Consider the following 25,756-nt stretch of genomic DNA (forward strand, 5'->3'; position numbering starts at 1 on the left):
AGGCCCAAGTGAAATTAAGGTTTCCACATGAAATGACGATTAGGGTTAAGTGTTCCTACTCAACCCAGTAAGGACTTAATCCATTAAGGACTTAATTCATTAAGTCCATTATTGCCTTAGGTTTATTTGCCAATGATTATAATTTAATATTTTAAGTTCATTAAATAATTCCGATGCGGTCCCGATAAGTCCCAAATTAGGGTTTCATGGCATTAGGGTTTTCTAAACCCTAATTAGGGTTTCCAACCCATCTTAGCCCAATAGGTCCAAAACCAAGTTCTTAGGCCCATTAAGGTTTCCTAGGCCCATTAGGGTTTAGTAGTCGCTTTGTCCAAACATCCAACGAATCACAACCCAAACACGACACATCGCCACCCGACGCGGCGGCCGGTGGCAACAGCCACCACCTTACGGTGGTGGTTTAGAGTTTTCTTACTATTCCGATCAATTACAAGTTATATCATGATATTCGACACACACAACACACACTACATCACACAGACAGCCACCACCACGCGACGGCTGGTGGTGGCAGAACAGCAAAGGCGACAATAACCACCATGGTTGGCAGCCATGGTGGTCTTCCATGGTTTCCGGCCAACCCAAAACCGTACACGAAAAGCACAACAGTAGGAGAGACAACACATGCATCTTGGCTCGAAAAGAAACCCAATGGTGGGCTACGACGACATCAGCAACACGGGAAAGCGGCAGTAGCAGCGATATGGCGTCCGGCGGCGGCAGACGGTCGCAACGACACCCAACAGCAGCAGGTTCGACCTGCCATTCATACAACCATAGCTCCGATTTAACCTCTCGTCCCGCGGTCTCCGACGCCCCACGTGGAGCTCTTCGCTGCCCACAGCATCCGGCAGCCGCGACAGAAGAAGACGGAGGAGGGCAAAGAAGTCCGACCGGTCCACGGGAGCAACAGGTCGCCGGTCTTGCGGTTCACAGCTTTGTTGGCGGCACAGCAGCGGCACGGCAGCACAGCATCGGACAAACTCGGCTGGGAAGCGGCTGTGGAGGCTCCAATGGTGGTGTGCGGCTACCGGAAATGAAGAGGGATGTATAAGGGTGGGAGGCGGCTGAACTCATGGAGGTGGCGGCTATATACATTTTAGGGTTAGGGTTGCAAGTGACGGGAATGGTCACAGTTAAATACCCCGACTCCATGCAAACTTAGAGAAAATGACAGAACTGGTCCCTCCCATTCCAAACTCTTCAAACAAAGTCCAATACTTACCATTTAAACCCTGGCTCCTTAAAATATTTTCAACTTTGATCCAATATTTTACCAAATGGCCCCTCTTTCATAAAATCCTTACAATTCAGGTCCAAATGTTACCAATTACACCCTACCTTCTAAAACCCCTTTCAAAATAAGTCTTGAAATTAAACCTTAACCCCCGAAGATTTAATTATTGTCATTTGGCTTCCCGAAACCAACACCCCACCAATTTTTATTTAATTTTGAGCTCTAATAATATAAACTAATAATAAAAATTACTTCTCGGGGTTCCGGGTTTATCATTTAATTATTTTATTTAAAACGGGATGTTACACTTTACCAGGATGATAATGAACTTCGCATTCGTAGTCATTTAGTTGCTCGACCCACCGTCGTTGTCTCATGTTTAGCTCCTTCTGGTCGAATATATGTTGAAGGCTTTTATGATCTGTAAAGATAATGCTTTTCGTACAATACAGGTAGTCTCTCCAGATCTTCAGAGCAAATATCACTGCTCCTAACTCAAGATCATGAGTAGTGTAGTTGAATTTGTGTGTCTTAAGATGTCTTGAGGCATAGGCGATAACCTTTCCTCGTTGCATAAGAACACAGCCAAACCCTTGGTTGGATGCATCGCAGTATACCACGAAATCTTCTATCCCTTCTGGGATTGATAATATCGGTGTGCTGCATAAGGCTTGCTTAAGCGTTTGGAACGCCTTTTCTTGTTTCTCTTCCCAGTCAAAGGTCACACCTTTCTGGGTCAATGTGGTAAGTGGTCTCGTAATCTTTGAAAAGTTCTGAATGAACCTGCGATAGTAGCTAGCAAGGCCTAGAAATTGACGAATTTATGTAGGCGTTTGTGGTGCTGATCGGTTCTCACTGACCAACGTGCTCCGCCTTTTGCAGTCAAATGAGAACCATAGAACTCATAAGCATTGTCAACTCAGTTGGAATATACACATAAACAAGAATGTGTCAACTTAACACGATTGGTTATCAACCTCAGGTCGTATGCTAGTGATAACTAAAAGGTTTATTCTTGACCGACCCCTGTAACTCTTCAAGATCATTAAGACTCCCACTGACTTCTTGACATATAAGTTTTTGTCTCAAGGAACAATCATGGATGAGCAAAAATGCATATTCAAAAGTTAGTATGGATTCTTGACAAGAAAACACTTCATGGAATTGGTCTTAGTTCATCCTTTGTTTTAACCAAAACATCATAACTTCCAATTCAAAATGTGTTAGAGTAAGAAAATATTATTACTCCACATTTCATGAGGTGTTATAAACCTAATTAGTACGAAACAAGCTTCAAGATACGATTTGTAGTCACTAGAGCATGACTTTTAAATTTTAACTGGATACGAAGTATGGCTTATCTCATGATTGGACCAATTCAACAATATCTGATTTCTATTCTTAGTGAAACAATTGCACTAGATGTTCTTCGAGGATCAATTTGTGACATGGTTTCACAGTCATTAAGATGATCATAAACACGATACTAAAGTAGTCTCCTTTCCTTTTAGATTGGAGAACCTTTACCTTTCTGCCTTACAGATTCCTTTTATTCGTTCTGCTACTCTTTGAATTTTTTCAAACTGTCAGAATTATGCTTAATTTTATAAACACAACCATATTTACTGAAGCATCAGTAAATCACGACGAATAGAGTTATCATCCTTTGTTGCGGATCTGAATAGTCCACATCAATGTGTACTAGATCCTTTAGTCCTTCACTTGACTCACATAAACATGTGATCAACGAATTAGTCATAATCTTCAAACGATCAAGATTCTCATACATCACTCAATTCAAATTGCATGACTCCAAGTTTCTATCCAATTGAAACTTGGGCAATGACAATTCCTTTTCACTTGGTTAATTATGACAATATCACAAACGACATAATTAAGAATCAAATCCACTTCTAACATTGCTAACAATCAAAATATAACCTCCAATTTTCATAAATTCCAGTGCAAGGAAATATAAAGTAAATAAATCAAAAATTCACTTTTATTGATAATAAGCAGAAAACTTTGTCCTTACAATGCAAATATATGATAACTATGTTTCTAAACATTTCCTAAGCAATCCATTAAGTTATCATAACTCATAAGTAGCTCCAAAATCTCATATCCTCATCCGCAGCATATTGCGGAATCAATAGTGCTCGTTCCCAAAACTTGGCGGTGATCTCCGCCACGGTCTCGATGGTCTGTTGTAGCTCCTGAAACTCTCTCACTAACCGTTACACCTCAATGGATGGTGAAAACTCCAAGTCAAAACGCCTAACAAACTCCTCCCATAACATCTCAGCCACTCCAGCTGATCACACTTGGTGGGTCACCTCCTCCCACAAATCCCTGGCTCGGTCCCTTAACATTCACGAAGCAAATCCCACTTTTTCCGCCTCGGGGCAAGAGCTCGGGCGTTGGGCGTTCTCCATGTCTGCCACCCAGCGTCGACTAACTATGGGGTCCCTGACCCCAAAGAACTCAGGCGCCCCATACGCCTTGAACTCCCAGAACGAGGGAGTTCCGGCCCCAACCTGGCCCGCATCAATCTCGACTCGGAAAGACCTGAGCCGCTCCTCCATGATCTTCATCATCCCCTCCTTTGACGGTCCCGAAAATCATTGGGGTAGCGTCAAGAATGCCCCTCGTAACCTCGGCTGCGATAAGGTCACGCAACCTCTTGTCAATAGGCTCTGTAGCGTTGCCCGACCCAGATCCGGATCCTGATCCTGATCCTGATCCCCCTGCTCCATGGTGTGTCACCACCATTCTGATCTGAAATACCATAAGACCCAATGATCAAGATATTCAAAAAGGGGATCCCTCCACACCGATTCTCCTTAGAGCTTCCAGATCTAACAATAGTTCGGGTACAGGTCCTGTGCTTTCAGTAGTATGAGCCAAATACTACCTTCCACACCTACTTGTACCTTCCCCAAGGCTCCACCTGATAACTCTCATTCGTCCCAAAACAAAACATATCTCACAAACTACCCCATAACTTAAATCCTAGGCTATCCTAAGATTTGCTCCATTCCCATCAATCCAGAACTCAGATCAATCATAACAGGTTGCCCTATGCATGCAAATTATACACAAAACATGATCAAATAGACCGTGGAATAACAGACTCTACCCTAGGACCATAACCAGACAAGGAATAAGAAATAAGGCCAAATCAATTATTCTAAGGCTATAAGATCCTAATCGTATACAAGTTTTAAAGCATACACATAGCAAAATCCATCCGACTATCACATTCCAAATATCAATATAGCATGGCTAACATATTGGGGAACCACTTACTTGAGCTCGGCCGATTACGCACATTGCACTCTCCTTTTTTCGGTTTTAAAAAGTTTTTAACTTTTGATTTTGAAAATAATTTTACCATTTTTCGCAGTTTGAGTTCAGACACACCCGAGAGTATGTCCGAATCCCTCAAACCAAGGCTCTGATATCAACATGTAACAGCCCAAATTTCCAATAAAATTTTTCATTTTTAATTAACCAAATCATTTTCATAAGATATAAAAAGTTCCAGTCACATTTGTTTTCAAAATCCATCACATCAAATAAATTATTCATAATATCAGAGTGTCCCTAATAAAACGCCAGAGAGTGCATGTCGCGCCATCATGCCGGGCCCTTGCCCTTAGATCCTGAAGTACCTGAAACAACCAACAACTAGTGTTATACCCGTCCGATGGACGGGTTGACCGATAAATAAATTAACTTGTGTTTTTGTATATAATCTTACTTTTAAAATAAAACATACTTTGCTATTTTGTGTTTATAAGAATATGTAATTCACCATGTATGTGATTGTGCATCATCATCTTGTTCAACTCAGATACATATTGCATGACTGGATTATTGTTTTTCTAAAGGAAAAGATTTGGCAAAAAATGCAAGGTCCAAAAGAATGCCTTAAAACATATTAAAACTAAGTAAATGGAAGCTTGGAATATCATCATAAGACTCGTGTTGTAACAGGAGAACTCGCTTGCATCGAATTTTTATGTGTGGCATTGTTAAGCCTGCGATATCCGATTTTTTGAATCATCAACTTCTATATTAGCACAAACAACCTAATAGTAAAAATCCAAAAACAATAATAATAAACATAACAAATAAAGATAAATTAATAGAATACCCATCAATAAAAGTTGATGATGCATTACATAAAAGTACATTGCTATGTGTTAAACTTAAAACAAATAATGAGAGTATGATGATATTTTGGGGAACCACTTACTTGAGCTCGGCCGATTACGCGCATTGCACTCTCCCTTTTTCGGTTTTAAAAAGTTTTTAACTTTTGATTTTGAAAATAATTTTACCATTTCTGCAGTTTGAGTTCAGACACACCCGAGAGTATATCCGAATCCCTCAAACCAAGCCTCTGATACCAACTTGTAACAGCCCAAATTTCCAATAAAATTTTTCATTTTTAATTAACCAAATCATTTTCATAAGATATAAAGTTCCAGTCACATTTGTTTTCAAAATCCATCACATCAAATAAATTATTCATAATATCAGAGTGTCCCTAATAAAACGCCAGAGAGTGCATGTCGCGCCATCATGCATGGCCCTTGCCCTTAGATCCTGAAGTACCTGAAACAACCAACAACTAGTGTTATACCCGTCCGGTGGACGGGTTGACCGATAAATGAATTAACTTGTGTTTTTGTATATAATCTTACTTTTAAAATAAAACATACTTTGCTATTTTGTGTTTATAAGAATATGTAATTCACCATGTATGTGATTGTGCATCATCATCTTGTTCATCTTGTTCAACTCAGATACATATTGCATGACTGGATTATTGTTTTTCTAAAGGAAAAGATTTGGCAAAAAATGCAAGGTCCAAAAGAATGCCTTAAAACATATTAAAACTAAGTAAATGGAAGCTTGGAATATCATCATAAGACTCGTGTTGTAATAGGAGAACTCGCTTGCATCGAATTTTTATGTGTGACATTGTTAAGCCTGCGATATCCGATTTTTTGAATCATCAACTTCTATATTAGCACAAACATCCTAATAGTAAAAATCCAAAAACAATAATAATAAACATAACAAATAAAGATAAATTAATAGAATACCCATCAATAAAAGTTGATGATGCATTACATAAAAGTACATTGCTATGTGTTAAACTTAAAACAAATAATGAGAGTATGATGATATTTTGAAAAATATAAGCATTGTTATAAAAACCGGTAATATTTCCTAGCCAAACAAAGAGAAGTAACTATTCTAACGCAATAAAAAGATAAAATAATGATGCCTACTGGAATCGAAACTTCTAACCTCCAGAAAAAGGACATGTTTCATTGTTTTCACCAAAAAGATTCATATACAGAGACAAATCCATGGCGTCAAGATGTAGTAAGAGTAGGACATGATCATTTTACTGAAAATCGACAGACATAATCCGATAATTACGTACCCAAAGTAAGCTACAATGTCTAGCAAAGGTTCTTCTGCACCACCTAACTTATTTAAAATACACTCTAATATATATCAAATATATAGAGCTCCTATAATAGATTAATAAACAAAATACCCTTAATAATGTAATATTATTATCGGTTTCTTCAATTCACTTTATACGTCATTATACATTACATTTTTAACTTCTTGTTAATATTTTAACAAACAAAGAACAGGGTAAGACTACATTATGAAAAAATATACTATCTTTGTATAAAAATATATATTTTCAACCTTTTTAATATCATAGAAATGTAGTGTTTATTTTAATCTTAATTTTATAAAAAAATTTAAAATAAATATATATTATAGAAATTATATAAGAAAAAGTCAAATATGTATGAACTCATAAATACCTTAACACATGTAAGATGTTGAGTGTTCTCTATTGGATGTTATATCTTCCATACAATAATCATGATAATTAATGTAGTGGACGTGTATGGATCTTATATTTCTGATACAATAATCATATGATAGATGATGGTCATGCTAAAAAAATATTAAGAAACCTAATTGAAAACATTTTTTTTACTTGGTTGGTATTTGGAGATACTAAATTAGGACAATTTTATAATATTTAAAATGAGAATGAAAAGAAGAAATATTTGTATCAAGTTTTAGTTTTTTATAAATCGATTTATTTTGCAATAGTTAGGAGAATATAAATTTTGCTAAAGCATTGTGTGTTATTTAAATTATTTATTTATACAATATGTTAAATTAGATTTAATTTTTATATTGTATCAAATGTTAGAATTTAGTTATTTTGTAAATGTTATAAGTTATAGTATATCAAATATAAAAAGAAATACGTGTAATTTTAAAATATCAATTAACGTCTATTGCATCTTTTAAGTTGTGATCATTTATATGTTTTTTTTTTATTTTATTTAATAAAACATGTATCCGCTTTTAATCAAATATAAATACAAAGTTATGTAATCTCCTACATCATGATGCTTACTAATAATATAAAAAGTATATATATGCACAGAATAACAAATGAAATTATAGTATTTGTTAATCTATTTTTAACATACCAAACTTATGTATTATATAGTATTATCAAAGCCAAGCATAATATAATATGACAAACTAACATATATAAACAAAATGGAGTAAAATGTGTTAGATAAGAAAAAAAAAATATTTTTACCACTAAGGCTTTTATAAAAGCAACAAAATCGTATTGTCCCTTTGAAATCCACATCTGATTCACAAGCAACAACATATACAATCAAACATCAAGCTGCAGCAAAACACAAACCAACATGGTTTTTTGCATCTTCACTTTAAAAAAAATACAACATATCTACAACAATTGAGCATCAATCCATTTAGTCTTGCACATAATACATACAAAATTAAAAACTCACAACTCACAATACATATTTTCAGATCTAAAAACTCACAAACTAAAAGTAAAACTAATTAACCACATTGGTACACACATTCTTCTTTACATTTGGAGTTCTGAAAAACGAAATGATCTCACATAATTAGCCATAACTAAATGTTGGGTATTTGTAAGAGTAAGAGATTGCAATCGTGATCAGATCTAGCTGAGGTGAAGCTGGTGGTGAATAATTTTTTTGTACATTTTTACATTCCCATCTCTTTATCTCAACCTGAAAAACACAAAAAAAATCACATTCTTAGTTCGACACATGCACACAAACATCTAGCACGTCACCATTAAAAACAAGTTTTAAATCACAATATGATTAATGGCTTAAATGAACATAATATTTGATTATTTCATATGAAAATTACCCAAACATGAGACTGTTAACACATAATTAAACATATAGACACATTGTTAAACATACATAAACGAAAAAAAAATAGCTTTACAAACACCTAGTTGATCATCTTCAGTGACCCATAGTTCTTTTAAAAGTTGCCTTACAACAGAACTCAAACTAATGAAAACTATGTGGTTGTGATGCTAAGACATTTGAAAAGTGTTCTAATCCAGTATATGATGAACAAACTTAACTTTTTGTTCTTATATATATAAATAAAAATGCAAATTGCTTGTTTGACGTGAGTTTTCCAACTTATAGTGGAAAAACTTAAATCCTAATAACATCAGAGGTTTGTCATATTTCTCTATGCTGTTTGGATCTAGCCCAGTTGGTTTCTATGTACAAATATAAAATAATCAAATGCAACATCTAAGATTACCCATATTTAGGTAAAATTAGATCAACTCAAATTCAATATAGTTTCCTTTTTTGACCCTAAGACTACGCTAGCTTAGCATTGGAATGCTTCATTCCTTCCCAGGTTCCATGATACCAAACCATACCTATGCATAATAGAGACCGGGATTTAACATGGAAAGAGTTAAAAACTATAAATGTGCATATAAATGAAAAAAGGTTGAAGGATGGAACTTGAACCAGAAATTGTTATGCTCTTCAGTTGTTGAGCAATTTTATTTGTTTAGTCTCTGCCTTCAGAGCTCCATCTGATGGATCAACTTGATTGCCAGCAAACTTTTCCCTAAAAACTTCACCCCTTTTCATCTTCACGTACATCACAAGAATGAAACAAGTGCAAGATCAATAAGCATAATGTATGATTATCGCCATTTAAAAATTTATTGTACTTACCATCCCATACAAAATTGTTCCATGTATCACTCCAAGACTAAGCTCCAACCCCAAGCTTAGTGACCCTAAAACCCACGCATGTTACATCATTTTCATGGCCAAGCTCCAAAGTTGAGCCCTAAAAGGGAGCAAATCATCAAATTAAAGATGAATACACAAGCAATGCTCAATGAATATGTTTTGGTAGGTAGGTGTATTCCACCAAGCAAATGCCCTGGATTTGAGGAAGAAGGCGACGTCAAGAGAATTGAATAGGAGAAGATTATGGAAATTTACCAATTATCAGTAGAAAATTAAAAGGAAACGTAAGTTAGAGTTGACTTTCAGCAAATGAATCGACCATCCAGACTTCATAGGATTCATCATCAGGTGATTCGTCTTCAACCTGTGGAAAAAAAAGATCATAAGTAAGATTCTAGAGTACGCATTGTTACACAAACTATCATAAATCACCATCTTTAAACAAAAAATTAGGGCAAGAAGATTAATAGAAACACACAATACACAACGAACTCTACTTGATTTATATAGAAGCCGCTTCTCAATTTCAAGGAGTTGTTAGGAGAATTACACTCCAACTAAAACCTTGGAGGAAAACGCTGATTTGTGGTTCAAGATTAGCCGTCTCTTGAAGCAAATGTTGAAACGATTGAAGAAATTAGGCTGAGATTGAACTCTTATATAGATGGGGACCACCGGAAGATAGGCCCGATTTGTAGGACGTGGTTAGCGCAGAACGGCCGACTCTAAGGAAGTGGAGAGAAGAAGGAGGAATCGTGGGGACCTGAAGACAGAAAGCTGAAGTAACCTCCGATAACTGCTAAATAAAGAGGCATGGACACAATTGTGGGTAAAAGAAGCAGTAACAGATCGAATGAACTGCAAACAACCGCCGAATTGGAGTTTATGCGGCTTTGATTGAAAGTTGTAGGAGTTTTAAGGGCTACGATTTGGACGACGGTTTTTCCACTCACCGTCGTCAATAGTATTAATAATTTGTAAGCTAATGCTTACTGAGTTCCACAGAGCATACACCACATAATCATATAATCCATATCAATCACATAAGCCATGCATATAACATATATGGATGCCGTTGGCTCCCCCCATGGTCTTACTTCAGGATGTCGTGGGCTCCTTCCAAGGTCTTACACCTATGTGTCATGGGTTCCCCCATGGTCTTTACCTGGAAAGCCATGGGCTCCCCCACATGGTCTGATATCCAAGTGTCATGGGCTCCCCCCATGATCTTTACCTGGAATGTCATGGGCTCCCCCACATGGTCTGATATCGAAGTTCCATGGGCTCCCCCATGGTCTTTCAGGCAAGTATCATAGAGACAACTAGCATACCACATAGCACATACCATAGTATACCACATACCACTAAATAAACTAGGTACCACATATCATAAAATGGGTCGGCCTTGGTGCCTTCGACCCATTGGTATGGTGAGGAGACTCATCTCTCAAGAAATGTTGAACTGGTAAGATCAAATTCCAACTCACAACTCCGAACTCAAGCGCCTACAACCACCCTGCGACTAACTTTAACAAAACCCCGAATTAATAAAGATACCCTTAAAGGCAAACTTGGTCAAACATGGTCAAAGTCAAAGTCCACAGTCAAGGTTAACAGTCCATGTTGACCCAACTCTTCAAGTGCACTTGTTGACTCGTCGAGTTCCTTCAGTTCTCAGGAAACCCGGGAAAAACTCTAGTCAACTCGCCAAGTTATTACAGCAACTCGCCGAGTTCGAGCAATGTCTAGAAGATCAGGGAAACCCCAGGCCAACTCGCCGAGTTGGAAAAGCAACTCGTCGAGTTTTCCCAGTCTTAACTCATTCGGCCACTTTCTAAGCGAGTCTAAAGCTCTAAACTATGGATCTGATCCCCTAGGGCTGAGATACTATGTAAAGTTGCTGACTTTACGTCCATGCATGACATTAAGGGGGATAAAACACTCAATCATAGCTTATTAAGGGATTTAGGTCATGAAGGAGGGCTAAGACTTAATAAAGATGGCGACTTTAAGTCAAAAGAGGCCATCAGATGTCTATATCTGAAGTCATAGCTTCATGACATGCTCTAATCCAAGAATGATCCCAAAATAAGCTAATAATGACCATAAACTCCTAAATGAAGAGATCTAGCAAATAAATGACCAATGTATCAACTTTATACATCAATATGGATGCTACAACAGAGAAGACACCAAATCTACATCCTCTCCCTTCAGCTATGCACCTCCTACTTCAAGCTTCTTCAAACAAACACCAAAAGGCACTCTTTAAGCTCTCAAACACTCAAAATGGTAGGAAAAGCACGAACTAGGATTTCTCTGGACAAAGGGGACGATAAGGGAGGCTAACAATGAGGCTTAAGGCCTTTAAATAGGGTGAAAACCCTAAAAATTAGGGTTTTCCTTTCCAGCATCTACTCGTCGAGTTGAGTCCTTAACACCGCGTCCAAAAAAAATCCCTACACGACGAGTTGGAGCTCCCCAACTCGTCGAGCTCCAGCCCAAAACCCTAAAATGTTGAGACATAAATGATACCTAGACCAAGCGTTACACTATGGAAGGAAGGATTTTTGGGTCAAAATTTGTGAGCTTCATGCGTGGTGGTTCAACTCTCATAGCTTGCCTTTTTTTCCAAGGAATTGATCATTTCAATCATCTCGTCCTCCAAAGTGTACTTCTTAGCTAAGTTTTTTATCCCTATCTCATCAATATGCTAGCTCAAGATGGTGGTTAGCACATCTTGGATAGAAATTTCAAAATAATCATTAGTACATGGGTCGATAACATCTATGAAGTTTAAAGAATGAATATCATTAGGATAATACATAGCTTGAAAGATGTTAAAGTTGATCACATCACCATTGAATTCAATAAACAAAGTACCATTGGCATCATCTATCTTTGTATTTGCGGTACTCATGAAGGGTCTCCCCAAAAGTATGGAACTCGATTGTTGGGAGTTTTCATCACCCATATCCAATACATAGAAATCAACGAGAAATACAAGTTCATTAAGTTGCACTAACACGTCCTTTAATACACCTTTTGGGTGTACTATAGATTGGTTGGTAAGTTGTATTATGAATCCGGTTTTGGTCAAAGGCCCAATCCTCATTGTTTTGTAACTTGAGTAAGGCAAGACATTAATTGATGCTCTGATATCTAACATAGCATGTGGTACAAAAATATTACCCATTTTACAAGGAACCGTGAATACACTCGAGTCCTTTCATTTTTTGGGTAAACGTTTTTGTAACACAGCCGACACATTTCCCCATAATTTTATTGTTTGATTTCCTTTAAGATTTTTCTTAGATGTGTAAAGTTCCTTAAGGAACGTATCATATTTAGGAACTTGTTTAAAAGCATCTAAAAGGTGGATTCTTATTTCAACTTTTCGGAACATCGCTATGATTTCATCATCTACTCCCTCTCTTTTTGTGCTTGCTAGTCTCGAAGGAAATGAGGCTGGAGTGACTTTGTGCTCGGTGTCAATTGGCTTCTTTGTCTTTGAAATGTCTTTATTTTCATCTTCTTTGACAACTTTCTCCATCTCTCAAGATAATACCACATGCATTGTGTTGTGAGGTATTTTCAGTTTAAGATGGTAATTTGCCTTGTGATTCCATTTTACTCACGGATTGAGTAAGATGTGCCATTTGTTGATCCAAGTTTTTTATGTCAGACTTCGTTTCTTGTTGGAAGGTTTGACTACTAGTGGCAAGGCTTTTCACAATGTCCTCAGAGGACATGTTTGATGAAACAACTTGTTGCGGAGGTAGAGGATATAGCTGCCTAGGTGAATAGTTATGTGGTGGGAATGGTGGCCTTGGTTGGTAATGGTGTTGTGGTATTTGTTTGAATCACATGTTTTGGTTGTTATTCCACCCATGATTGCCCCGAGATTGATCATAACTCCTTTGATTGGGCCCGAACTAGCCTAAAAAATCTCTTTCTTTTTCATAATCTTCTTCTTGAAGTTGAAGGCACACATCGGTTGGATGCTCGGTTTGAGTACATATTCCACAAGGACGAGGTGTAGGTTGTCCCCCTTTGTCTTTTTGATCATCATGACCGCCTTTGTTAATTTAGAAAGTTGGGCTTCAATATGGGGAGTATTCACCTCTTTGACACCCCAAGGTGTATCTGTATACCATTCATCATCTTGATTCGAGTGTTTGGAATCTTCCACCATGTTTTTGATTAGGTTGTGGACTTTGGTTGGGGTCTTTTCAGATAAAGACCCTCCACTTGAAGCATTAACCAAACTTCTTTCCTATGGATTCATTCCTTCAAAAAAGTAGTGAAGGAGTTAGTATTCACTAATTCCATGATCCAGGAAATGGGAGCATAGCTTCCTGAATCTTTCCTAATAAGCATGGAATGCTTCCCTCTTATGTTGCTTGATTCTAATTATCTCTCCTCTCAAAGCTGAATCAACTAGTCTAACTAACTTATTACGACGAATAAACAAAAGAAAAAAAATACATATGTATCTATCACATCTTATAAATAAATAAATATCAACTGACAATAACACAAAGGTCCTAATGGTTTGTTTATACAGAAAAATATATCAAATATAATAGCAAACACTTTGTTTTTCTAAGACAACTTTATACAACCATAGTGCATAAAAAACTTGGTTTCATAAAAATAACAATTATAAAATTAAAACAACAAGTTGTCATAGAAAATATATTTGGTGATTTATTTGTGAAAAGAAATATCAAACATATTTTCCAAAACCAATTGTTATAAAACACTTAAATAAATCTTCCTAAACATGTATAAGAGGCTCTTATACCATTGATGAGTTTTCATAACCAAAAATGATCTTTTTATAAAAACAATTTTAATGGCAAATGGAAGAATTTTAAAACCAACTAGTTTATTATTATATCATTTTTAACAAAACCACAAAGAGGATCTAAATACATGATATACAAAGATAATAATACCCATAGGAAGTTAATGAGATAACCTCTGAAGCCTTTGATCACACTTATAACTGGGGAGTTGATGAAGATAGCAAAAACTCATGAAATATTTTGTTTATAATGCTAGTTCCCATCTTGTATTTGAAGTACTTCTTAAGCCTTAAGTGCTTCTCACAAATAAGCAATAAAAGAAAAGAAATTCAAAGCACCAAATCTTCATAATACTTCAAAAGACAAGAAGAAGAAGGGAAGGGAAGATGGATTCCACCATCATATGAAAGTAAAGCCTTTACCTTATAATAATATAACATAATAACTACACTTTAGAAGGATGGGGAACAACGAGGGAGGTTAACAAGAAACCTCCCATGCCTTGTCTATTTTTCGGCCACATAGTCTTAATAAGAGGACAAAAAGGTAGGTTGGTTTCTTTAACCAAAAAGCTAACTAACTAGTAAGTCTATAGTTTATCAAAGTGTCCAAAACTTCATACATGACTTATTAAATCATACTATATGATATAATAATTAACTTTTGTTGGTGCATGGAAATGCTCCACAAATAATGAGTGTTTATTAGGTTGTATTTTTCCTTTATTGTATTTATGGTGTAAATACTCTCCCTCCTATATAAAGGGAGAGTTGGTCATTTATTACTTTAGCTAGCTCACTTTTTCTTAGATTAAAGATTACTTTTCTTACAATGTAATCTAGAGAAAGAAAAAAGTGGTGGGTTCTCCCACCCAGGGAGAGTTTCTCTCCCACCATGTTCTTCATGAATATTATTATTATTCTCTCTTGTTCTTAGCCTTGTTCCATGAACTCATAATATGTTCTTCCTGTTCATACTTACACAAAAACACGATTAATCTCGAGATATCTTACTTCTGCATTCACCGTTCGTATAAAAATGGGTCTCTACAATTGGTATCAGAGCAGTACCTTGAAGATCTCATGATTAGTTCAAGGGAACGACTCCCGTTCGGTGATTATCTTGTGATTTTTCCGTGTTTATGCAAGAAAAATTTTCGGGATTCAAACCGGAATTTTTTTATGAAGTTCGTTCTTAGTTCTATTTTCTGGGTGATTCTTACTTAATAAAATAAATTGTTGCTGCTGCTGCTCGTTCTATTTGTTGCTGAAAAAGATGTTCTTAAAAGTTATTATTTTTGCTGTTGAAGAAATGAAGAAAAATGGGAGAAGAGAATTATTTTTGTGGTCTCCAAATTGTTGAAGAATTTGCTCCAGGAGTTCTCTTATTCTTGGATGAGAAGACACAATTAATGGGCTTATTTTCTTTGAAGTGGTGCTCTTTTTTTTTACCCAGCAGATTGTAAATCTTCTTAAGGTATGAAGACTTTTATTCCTCATTATTCTTGCTGTAGATCTTTAATTGAAGAAATATTGGACGTATATTGTGTTTGCAAAAAGCACTTTGTCCTTTTTGCTCTTTTGGGTAAAGAGTAATTCACTCTTATTTGCCTTCCCAAGCTAAAACCATGTGACATTGTCCTTTCCCATCACCTTTTGTCCCCTAAAAACCCCCTGTACACTCTTCTTTTTGCCTTCCCAAGACCACATGTTGACTTAAAATGATTTATAAAAAGATTCCCTTATTAAAATATGAATAAATGGCCTTTGCGGTATTATTTTTCATGGAAAACTAGCATTTTTCGTCATCTATTCAGCCCTTCTCGGAGCCCCGAACCGCAGCCAAAAACTGCCTACCGGAGCCTCCTAAGAAGCCTACCCGCAACCCCTTGTTAGCCCTGATCCGAAGTCCCTATCCGCAGCCTCGGTCAGCAGCCCTAGAACCGCAATCAATGCTCTTTGCTGCCCTCGGTTCGGATCTCTGCAGCCTCGGATCCGCAGGTACTGACCCGCAGTTCGGACCGCAGGCTCTCATCTCGGTTTGGACCGCAACCTGCCCCGACTGAAGTCTTGGACCGCAACGCTCCACTACAGCCTTCGCATACCGCAGCCTTCGCCCATCAGCAGTCGAGCAATCCGCCTTCCACCCTCGTCCGCACCCAAGACCCACACCGCAGCCACTTCCCATCCGAAGTCACCTCCCAGACCCGCCTTCTCCTTAGACTTCGGATCTCAATCCTTCTCCACCCTCCTTCAGCCCTTCCCCCCTCCTTCCTCCCTTCCTTCTTCCTTCGTCCACCTCCTTCCCTCCTTCCTTTTTTTTCTCCCCTCTCATCAGCCCTCCCTCCTTTTTTTTAAACCCCTTTTTTTATATTTAAACTTCATTTTTTTTTCTATTCAACCCTTTATTATTATTATTATTATTTTTTTCAATTAATTTTTTTAACGCCAATTATTTTTTATTCAGCCAATTATTATTTTTTAACACCAATTTTTTTATTAACCATTTTTTTTATTAAAACCAATTATTTTTTTAAACCAATTATTTTTGTTAACACCAATCTTTGCCACAACCGAACCTTGGATTGTCACATTGGTTCATTTCATGCCGGTTATTATTGAAAGAATACTCTTACCGCAGTCGGACTTCATATTATTTTTTGTGATGCTTGCACCACAACGGCGATTGATCAACAAAGTTGTTTCGCATTCTTCACTTTATGGGATTTTATGACTTGTCGCTCTTGATTTTTGGTGGACGAATCATGTATCTTGAGCATGTGGACTTTATTCTCTATTGAAGACCACTTCAAGTGTTCCGACACCGCAGTTTGGATATTTGGATATATTTTTGGCACAACAGATTATTCTCAACACAGCTTCAGCAACTATGTCACCCTCTTCCTCATGACCGCAAGAGTATCTCCTTTACTCTTTCTCGTTTCTTATCGAGACCCTTTATACATCTAGGGAGAGCTTCTCTGTTAGCTCTTGGTATCCGACACTCTCTATCCGATGATTTGTTGATTTTTGATATCCGGTCATTGGTTATCAAAAATAGGGAGAGAATATCATCCGGATTTGGTTATTATGATTGTTTGAGTTTGGATTTTTGAAGACTTCTGAAGACGATTATTTATTTAGTGATGCGATGTGGCACTTCTTTTTGGTCTTTACGGATCAAAATTTTGGCATTACTCGATGTTTTCCGATTCAGATTATTTATTATTCGGACTCTACCACATGATGATTTTGTGTTCGCATCCGGTTAAGATCTTATGGTCTCACGAGTTTGGATTTGTGATATGTTGAAGACGAAGATTATTTTGGCAATGTGACGTGGCACTTATTTTTGGTCCTTGGATCAAATTTTCGGCATTGCTAGACCATGTTTTTGGACTCACATTATCTTTATCCGGACTTCATTTTATGGATGCTTCACATTTTTAGCATGTTATTCTTTGAAGAATTTCGTTGTATTATGATTCGAGAACTCGAGATGTTTTTCAGACTTTTTGAAGCCGAAGTGTTTCTTTTATTGGATCTTCTACTTGCTCATGGTGACCTCCTTCTTCGGGTGATTATGACTGGTTTGAAGATTTGGATCTTATTTTTTTTCTATTTCATTGGTTGTGCTTTGAAGCTGAAGACCGTAATTGTTAGAGATTCATGGCAAGTTTCAGACTTCACATACACTTCAGAGTTTCAGAGACATTTCAGCACTTGGTTTCATTTCATTACCACACTTGCTAGTCGGATTACTGTATTATAGCCTTGTATCACTTATTGTATCTCTCATCATTTGTAAGCATTTAGGGAAAGAATGTTGGTGCATGGAAATGCTCCACAAATAATGAGTGTTTATTAGGTTGTATTTTCCCTTTATTGTATTTATGGTGTAAATACTCTCCTTCCTATATAAAGGGAGAGTTGGTCATTTATTACTTTAGCTAGCTCACTTTTTCTTAGATTAAAGATTACTTTTCTTACAATGTAATCTAGAGAGAGAAAAAAGTGGTGGGTTCTCCAACCCAGGGAGAGTTTCTCTCCCACCATGTTCTTCATGAATATTATTATTATTCTCTCTTGTTCTTAGCCTTGTTCCATGAACTCATAATATGTTCTTCCTGTTCATACTTACAAAAAACACGATTAATCTCGAGATATCTTACTTCCGCATTCACCGTTCGTATAAAAATGGGTCTCTACAACTTTTATGTCCTTAATTATTCTTTCACAAAGCAATAATTATTCCCTAATCAAATTTAATAGTTGATTATATTTATTAACAATCATATTAATAATAAACATTCAAAATTTGCCAACTCGATAAAGTTGTGACCCTATAGGATCATACGTTTTTAGCAATATCATTCAATAACGACTCTTGAGCATATAGATCCAACAACGTGCACTACCACTGGCACTTGCAAGTGTTGATTTGTAGCATGGCGACTTGAGTGTGGATGTTCCGGGTCGGATTTCAGGGAGCAAGATGGTCCTGAGGCGGGCTGGCTCAAGAGTTGTACACTCGGACTGCTAGAAGCTACTTCATGAGTTAGACTAGATGGAAGGGCTTATGTCTAACATAGGCTAGACATTACTATGGTAAACCTTCAGACTTGGCTAGGAGGCACGTAATATATATATATATATATATATATATATATATATATATATATATATATATATATATATATATATAGGCTTAGGTTATTTTGTTTTTACTAAGTATTGTGTGCCAGAATGCACAGATCTAGACCAACGGATGAAATTAATCAATGGACATGATTTGAGAGTGTATGATATTACAATGGGGTAACATGTACCATATAATCACACAATTTTTAGCAAAAGGGTATTTTGGACAATTAACTACATTTATAAAAGGAAATTTTCGGATTTTTAGGGATGATTAATTCTCCTAATTTAAAAAAATCTGAATTTATTAATTAATTCAATTTCAATTTTTACCGATTTTATTCTGTCAGAATATTTTTTGTTAGAATGATGCTCTTTTGGGAATTTTATTCTAATAGAATATTATTGAAGAAAAACAAAATTCTTGAATCAGATGTTGAAAAATAACAAACATTCTAATATATTCTTATACATCCGAACTTAAATACAAATTCATACATATTCTTACAGACTAAAATCCTTATATATTTTAATATAATTATACATATTCTAAAAGAATATCAACAAAAATGATTAAAATTCTTAAAAAATAACAACATTCTTAAATTGTGAGTATGATCAAACTTTATTCATTCTTCAAGTTATTCCTATTAGGTCTTCAACGCCTTCTTCTAGCCATTCCTATCACTAATACAACAAAAACTAATAATTGTTAAAAACATGTTACTTGCAATTAACTATTACTTAATATATTCTGGTAGAATACATAGAATATGACAGAATACATATAATACATTCTGGCAGAATACATCGATTTTATTCTGGTAGAATACATTCTGATAGAATACATAGAATACATTCAAAAGTATTGTATTTACTGCTAATATAATTTTAGATTTCAAGTATACAATAACGAGGGACAATAGAAATTGGAATTCAAATCACAAATTGAACCAAAATAATACACAGACAAATTAATTATCTTTTTAAACAATTACATAAAACATGTGTTGCTAGTAATTCTGACAGAATGCATACCACAAGGTTAAATTCTTTAAATTCTCTTTCAGGCATTTCAACAAACACTTATTAGACATTATCATCAAACAAGCCAAAAACCATATTTGATTTACTTGCAATAGTTTACATATAAATATAATTTCCAGCAACATATTTGATTTAGAATGCATAGCACAAGGTTCAAAGAGTAAATTAATTTGTGTTGATGAAAAATAAAAAGGCACAAACAACCTAGAATTGTATTCCATAACCGAAAGAAAAAAATATATGTCAGACCCAATAAAGCATAGAAACGTGGTTTTCATATAAGATTTGAAAACATTATTTTGTAAGAAAGAAGAGCATCCACATCAGAGAAATTGAAACTCATCAACTTGAACACATGAATAAAGAATGTTACTTACATTATAAGGCCTTGATACAAGAGCTGGAACCATTCGAACTTACATCTTTTTCTATGCTTCCTTCTAACTGAAAGTTGCTGAGAAATTTCATTTTGTACTATTATTAGCCACATGAATCAATTAATATAAACACAATATGAAATGTATATAACACCCACAACAAGATTAAGAAAACAAAACCTTCTCAATTGATGCACATCCCAACACAAGTGATGGAGCATGATCGAGTATGGATATAGTTGTCATACTATACTCCTATTATTGATATACACAAAACCTTCAATACCTCAGGACTGTGAAATTGGGAACAAACGGCAGAATCAAACTGGCAAAAACAAACCCTCCGTCCACTAGGACCATCGCCTGTGAGAGACGTCGATTTGGGAAAAAGCAGAGATGTCGAAGAAAAAACTGGAAAACCACGAATAAAATAAAGAATATTTCAAGTCTTCGGTTCAGTGGGGTTGGGGCGTATAAGTTGATATTTGGGGTGAAAGGCTTCGGTTTCAAGAAACAGAGGCGGTAGAGGAGAAGTTAAGTGAAGCGTTGGATCAAGAAGGGAAAAGAAGAGGTCGATGATTTGCATCAGGGTTGTGGAGATGATGGTTTGAAATAAGTCAAATAATAGTAGACGTGATTTAAGGGATATACCAAATATATAAGAATTTATTTTTGGTTTATAAAAACAAAAATGACTCATCTACCATTTTTTTTACATTAATGATTTTTTTTTTTGAATTCTCATTGGTGCATACATGCACACAATACTTGCTAGAAACATTTGAACCTAGCTCTCTCTCTCTCTCTCTCTATATATATATATATATATATATATATATATATATATATATATATATATATAATGGTTGTTGCTATATGTAACCCTCATTACTAATTGTACCCCCAAATCCTTAATTACTCCTAATTACCCTAATATAAATCACATCAACAATGGTATTTGACTATTTGTTTTTTTGTTGTCTTTTTCTCTATAATTTATTATTACTATTATTGTTATTGTTATTGTTATTGTTATTATAGACATTTTGTGTATCTTTATGTCTATCGTTGTGTTACTTTTTTTCGTTCGGACTATTTAAATTGTTTTTTTTTGTTCTGACTATATCTATGTTATTTTTTTTCGATCAGACTATACATGTGTTATTTTTTCGTTCGGAGTATCTATGTGTTATTTTCTCGTCCCGATTATCCATGTGTTAATTTTTTTGTTCCGACTAACCATATGTTATATTTTCGTTCGGAATATCATTGTATTATCATTTTGTTCGAACTATCTATATAAAGTATTTTTTTTACGAAATCACAACAGAAGAGTTACATGGGATGGTCTGAAAAAAATAACACAATGATAGTACAAACGGAAAAAATAACACATGGATAGTTCGAACAAAAAAAAAAAACAAAACGATAGCCCGAATGAAAAAATAACATATGGATAGTGCAAACGAAAAAAATATTACGGGGATGGTCGGAACAAAAAAACTACATAGAGATAGTCTGAATGAAAACATAACAGATGCATAGTCCAAACGAAAAAAAAATATGGATAGTACGAAAGAAAAAATTTGACAATGATAGTCGAAACGAAAAAAAATAACACAAGAATAATCGGAACAAAAAAATAACACGGATATAAACGTAACGGAAAAAATAAAATAATGATAGTCCAAACGGAAAAGAAATAGAACAAGGATAGTCCGAACGAAAAATAACATATGAATAGTCTGAATGAAAGAAACAACACAACGAAAGTCGGAAAAATAACATATGAATATTATGAACCGTAGAGAAAACCTTGTATACTGCATGATAAGAAACTTTGTATTTTGCTCGAATTAGTGCTTATTATTATTATTATTATTATATTTTTTTAATAATAATAATAATAAATCAAATAAATTAAATAATATTAAAAAAAAACAAAGACAAATTAAAAATAATAATAATAATAATAGAAGTAGTACAATTAGTAATCGAGGGATGCCTATAGAAATATCTTTTGTTGAAACAACAAAGTTCTTTTAATCAAAACTACATGCCTTTAATTTAAACTTTTATTTATTGCAGCAACAAGCATACACACGATTGTTTCTTACATATTTATACTATGATATATGTAACTGCCATGCAGTACAGTTATGGCAGTTAATTAATAATCGTAAACAACACAACGCTTACTAAACAACACAACGATTCAACTCCATCTAATAACTAACGACAGATTAAGCTTGTACTTTAACATTTCCCTTAAGCTACACACGAATCTATTCCAAGTTTACCCTCTAACTGTAATGCCTTATTTATTATTGTATCATCGTGTAAAAAATTATTAAACTAAAAAGACCAAAAGGAAACGAGCCAAAACCAGCTCAATAATGAAGCACAGCAATATCATATTCAATAGTAGACGACGTCTCATTACGATAAGTGGCAATCCCACGCGCAAGTCGGAAAATCCCAGTACCACCAACGACAGACATTTCACGTACCTGATTCTGGATAGGGTTCGTGCCAAGAACCTGTAGGGTGCTACCATTGAACCTCCCTTGTGTGAAGACAAAGTTCAAGTTCATAAGAAACCGCTGTTTTTCCAACGATGCTGCACCAGCAAATCCTTGACCCCTACCAATCTTCATGGACTGTGGATCTGGGCCAACGGTCATAGGGTTGTCAAACATGAAGGCTAGACCAAATCCGGTAATGCTGGTCGAGGTGATGTTTGATTGGAATACTGGATATGCAGTTTGACCTTGCCCACCCAGGGCGTCGTGAAAGTAAAAGTGTAGGTTTGTGACCTTTTGTTTTTTGAGTGGGAGCTCCTGCTTGAACCATGTTTGCACTGCTTTTGGCCCTTCAGAAACGCTCTGAACCAGTGGGATTGCTATGACAATTGTGCATAGCATCAACATCACATGCTCTTTCTTCATTTTTTATATTAAGGATTCAAAAATGTAGGGATTTTATTCTTTGTTTCTGAACAAGAAACTTGGGATTGAAGAAGGAGATTTGGAGGGGATCTTTGAAAGGTAAAAGATGGAAACATAAGAGAAAGTGGGACAGAAATTTCTTCTCTTATAGAATCAAGTGGAGGGTAACATTCATTAATAGGATAACACCATTGTTGAATAGTATTCCTTTTTTTAAAATCAAAGACGTAATGAGAACATCTGACTTTTGTTATCATTAAAAATTAAAAACTAAAACAGAAAAAACAGAATAAATGTTTAGGAAAAAGCAGCTCCTTGGATTTTGGTCTTTGGTAGGTTCTTCGAGTTGGACTTTTTACTTCCGACTTTTCTTAGGATATAACTAAAAAAAGAATGAAGCCCACGTTTTGCTTTTGTATTTGGAGTTGGGACTATGCCATACATATTAGAAATAGAGAGACCAAAGGGCTTCTAGCCCAGCGGTATCCGGTGTTGCCCTTCTTTTTTGAGGTCGAGGGTTCAAATCTCGTGAAGGACATAGGTGGATATTTAGATGTAGTGTAGGAGTAGAATAGATTTGCCGTTCCAAAAAAAAAAAAAAAAATTAGAAATAGAGAGGGAGACCCGCAGGCACAGAGGTTACGTGAGTATTTATTCAACAACTTAATTCCTTAAATATATAATTAAATATTTACGTATATAAAACGGCCCACCTTTTTCCCAATGATTTCGTCACAACTGTTTGGTTGGGTTATTTCGATTTTTATGCTCACCTCTACTACATCATGCTTAAATATCATTGCAATGATCTTATTTCTTATTTCTCTCTTCTCTAAACTTTTATTAAATAAAAAATTTATGTGTATACTAAACAAACAAATAATAAATAATTAAGGTTTTTTTTTTCATTAGAAACTAAATTACATAACTAGAATTAGAAAATACATTCCATATATAAATAACAAAAAAATAATAACAAAACTAAAATTAAATACATTCCAAACACAACATATTTCTTCAAAAAATTAATAACAAAACTAAAAGGGAAAATGACATAAATGTCCTACAAACTTTCTAGGGTTTACCCATTTAGTCTCTAATGTTTTTGTCGGGCTTTATAGTTCCCTAAACTAGGATATGACCTGCTCTTTTAGTACATGTCAACCTGTAATAGCCGGTTCAACGACCTTTTAGACAAAAAAACTCACATTGTGCCCCTATAAAACCAAAAAAATAAGTTTGGGGATCAATTCGTAACAAATAATAATTTTAGTGATAGTTATGTTATAAAAGTGGAAATATTGGATAATTTACCGAAGATCACAACCCTCTTCCCCTTTCAGAAAATCAATTAACAGGAAACATTCCTAACAATTTTGATGAAATGAGAGAACTCAAATCTTTGGATTTGTCTGTCAACCATCTTGATGGAAAGATTCCTTTAAGCTTGGCTGGGTTAACTGCTCTGAGTTTGTTGAACGTATCATACAACCATGTTACAGGAACAATCCCGACAGGGCATCAGCTTCAAACCTTCAATGAATTTAGTTTCATTGGAAATCATGCACTTTGTAGGGATCCTCTTCCAGGTTGCCGAAAAAAAACTGATGATACCAAGGGAGCTAATGACGATCATGGCGAACCTGATGGCACTGATTGGATCCTAGTGATATGTATGATCGTTGGATTGGATGTTGGTTTCTGGATCACGATTGGCACGTTGATTGTCAGCAAACAATGTAGAGATGCATATTATCATTTTCTAGACGAAATGAGGATCAACGCAAATTTCATTCTTCTCGTATCCATGTACATAAGTCATATCCCATAATTGTAGTTTTTCACTTGAATTCTTTGTTACGATTACGAGTAAATATATTGGTTACTTTCTAGGTTTTGAAATACAAACAAAAGTAAATGTATACACTCAAAGATTATATCTGTATATTTCTTAAAATTTTATTCATCTAAATTTGATGAAAACATAAGTTTAGAAACTTTACACATAAAAGTGTTTTGGGAGGAATAAACCGGAAGAAAAAAGAAAGATATAACAATATTTATATAAGGCTTTTCGTAAAGTTATCAAATATTTCCACTTTTTATAACATAACTATCACTTAAATCATTATTTGTTACGAATTGATCCCCGAACTTATTTTTTTGGCTTTATAGGGGCACAATGTGAATTTTTTTGGTCTAAAAGGTCATTGAACCGGATATTACAGGTTAATAGGGACTAAAAGAGCAGACCATATCCTAGTTTAGGGACCCATAAAGCCCGACAAAAACTTTAGGGACTAAATGGGTAAACGCTAAAAAGTTTGTAGGGCATTTATGTCATTTTCCTAAACTAAAATTATATACATTCTATGACGCATTACTCACATATTTTCTTCCACAGAGGAGGATGAAAAAACCGGTTTTTTTTCCCTTCAGTCGGAGATTTTTTGGCTCCTCTTAGTTAAAATCATTGGGAAGTTATGTGTTGAAGGAAGTCTTGTAAGTATCTAATTTTGAACATT

The 25,756-nt window shown here is 35.3% G+C and overlaps 1 protein-coding gene, 1 long non-coding RNA gene and 1 pseudogene across 4 annotated transcripts; 1 reads left to right on the forward strand and 2 right to left on the reverse strand.

The window, feature by feature from the left end:
• Positions 1-8,019: 8,019 nt before the first annotated feature.
• LOC145128272 (uncharacterized) lies at positions 8,020-10,265 on the reverse strand. Of its 3 annotated transcripts, none has more exons than XR_013716775.1 (5): positions 9,887-10,265; positions 9,664-9,772; positions 9,388-9,505; positions 9,175-9,300; positions 8,020-8,397 (listed from the first exon to the last, which is right to left on the reverse strand). It is a non-coding gene; the product is annotated as an uncharacterized LOC145128272 (long non-coding RNA). The 3 variants fall into 3 exon arrangements; XR_013716774.1 differs by having other exon boundaries at positions 9,906-10,264; XR_013716773.1 differs by having other exon boundaries at positions 9,664-10,261.
• Positions 10,266-22,346: 12,081 nt separating this feature from the next.
• LOC145133478 (dirigent protein 22 pseudogene) lies at positions 22,347-23,385 on the reverse strand (annotated as a pseudogene).
• Positions 23,386-24,615: 1,230 nt separating this feature from the next.
• Positions 24,616-25,062, forward strand: LOC145131421 (receptor-like protein EIX2). The gene has a single exon (XM_079066105.1). It carries the CDS (start codon positions 24,616-24,618, stop codon positions 25,060-25,062), a length of 447 nt encoding a protein of 148 aa, XP_078922231.1.
• Positions 25,063-25,756: the final 694 nt, after the last annotated feature.

This window comes from Lactuca virosa, chromosome 8 (assembly GCF_052849685.1).
Source record: "Lactuca virosa cultivar CGN04683 chromosome 8, Lactuca_virosa_CGN04683_v6, whole genome shotgun sequence".
Lineage (NCBI taxonomy): Eukaryota > Viridiplantae > Streptophyta > Magnoliopsida > Asterales > Asteraceae > Lactuca > Lactuca virosa.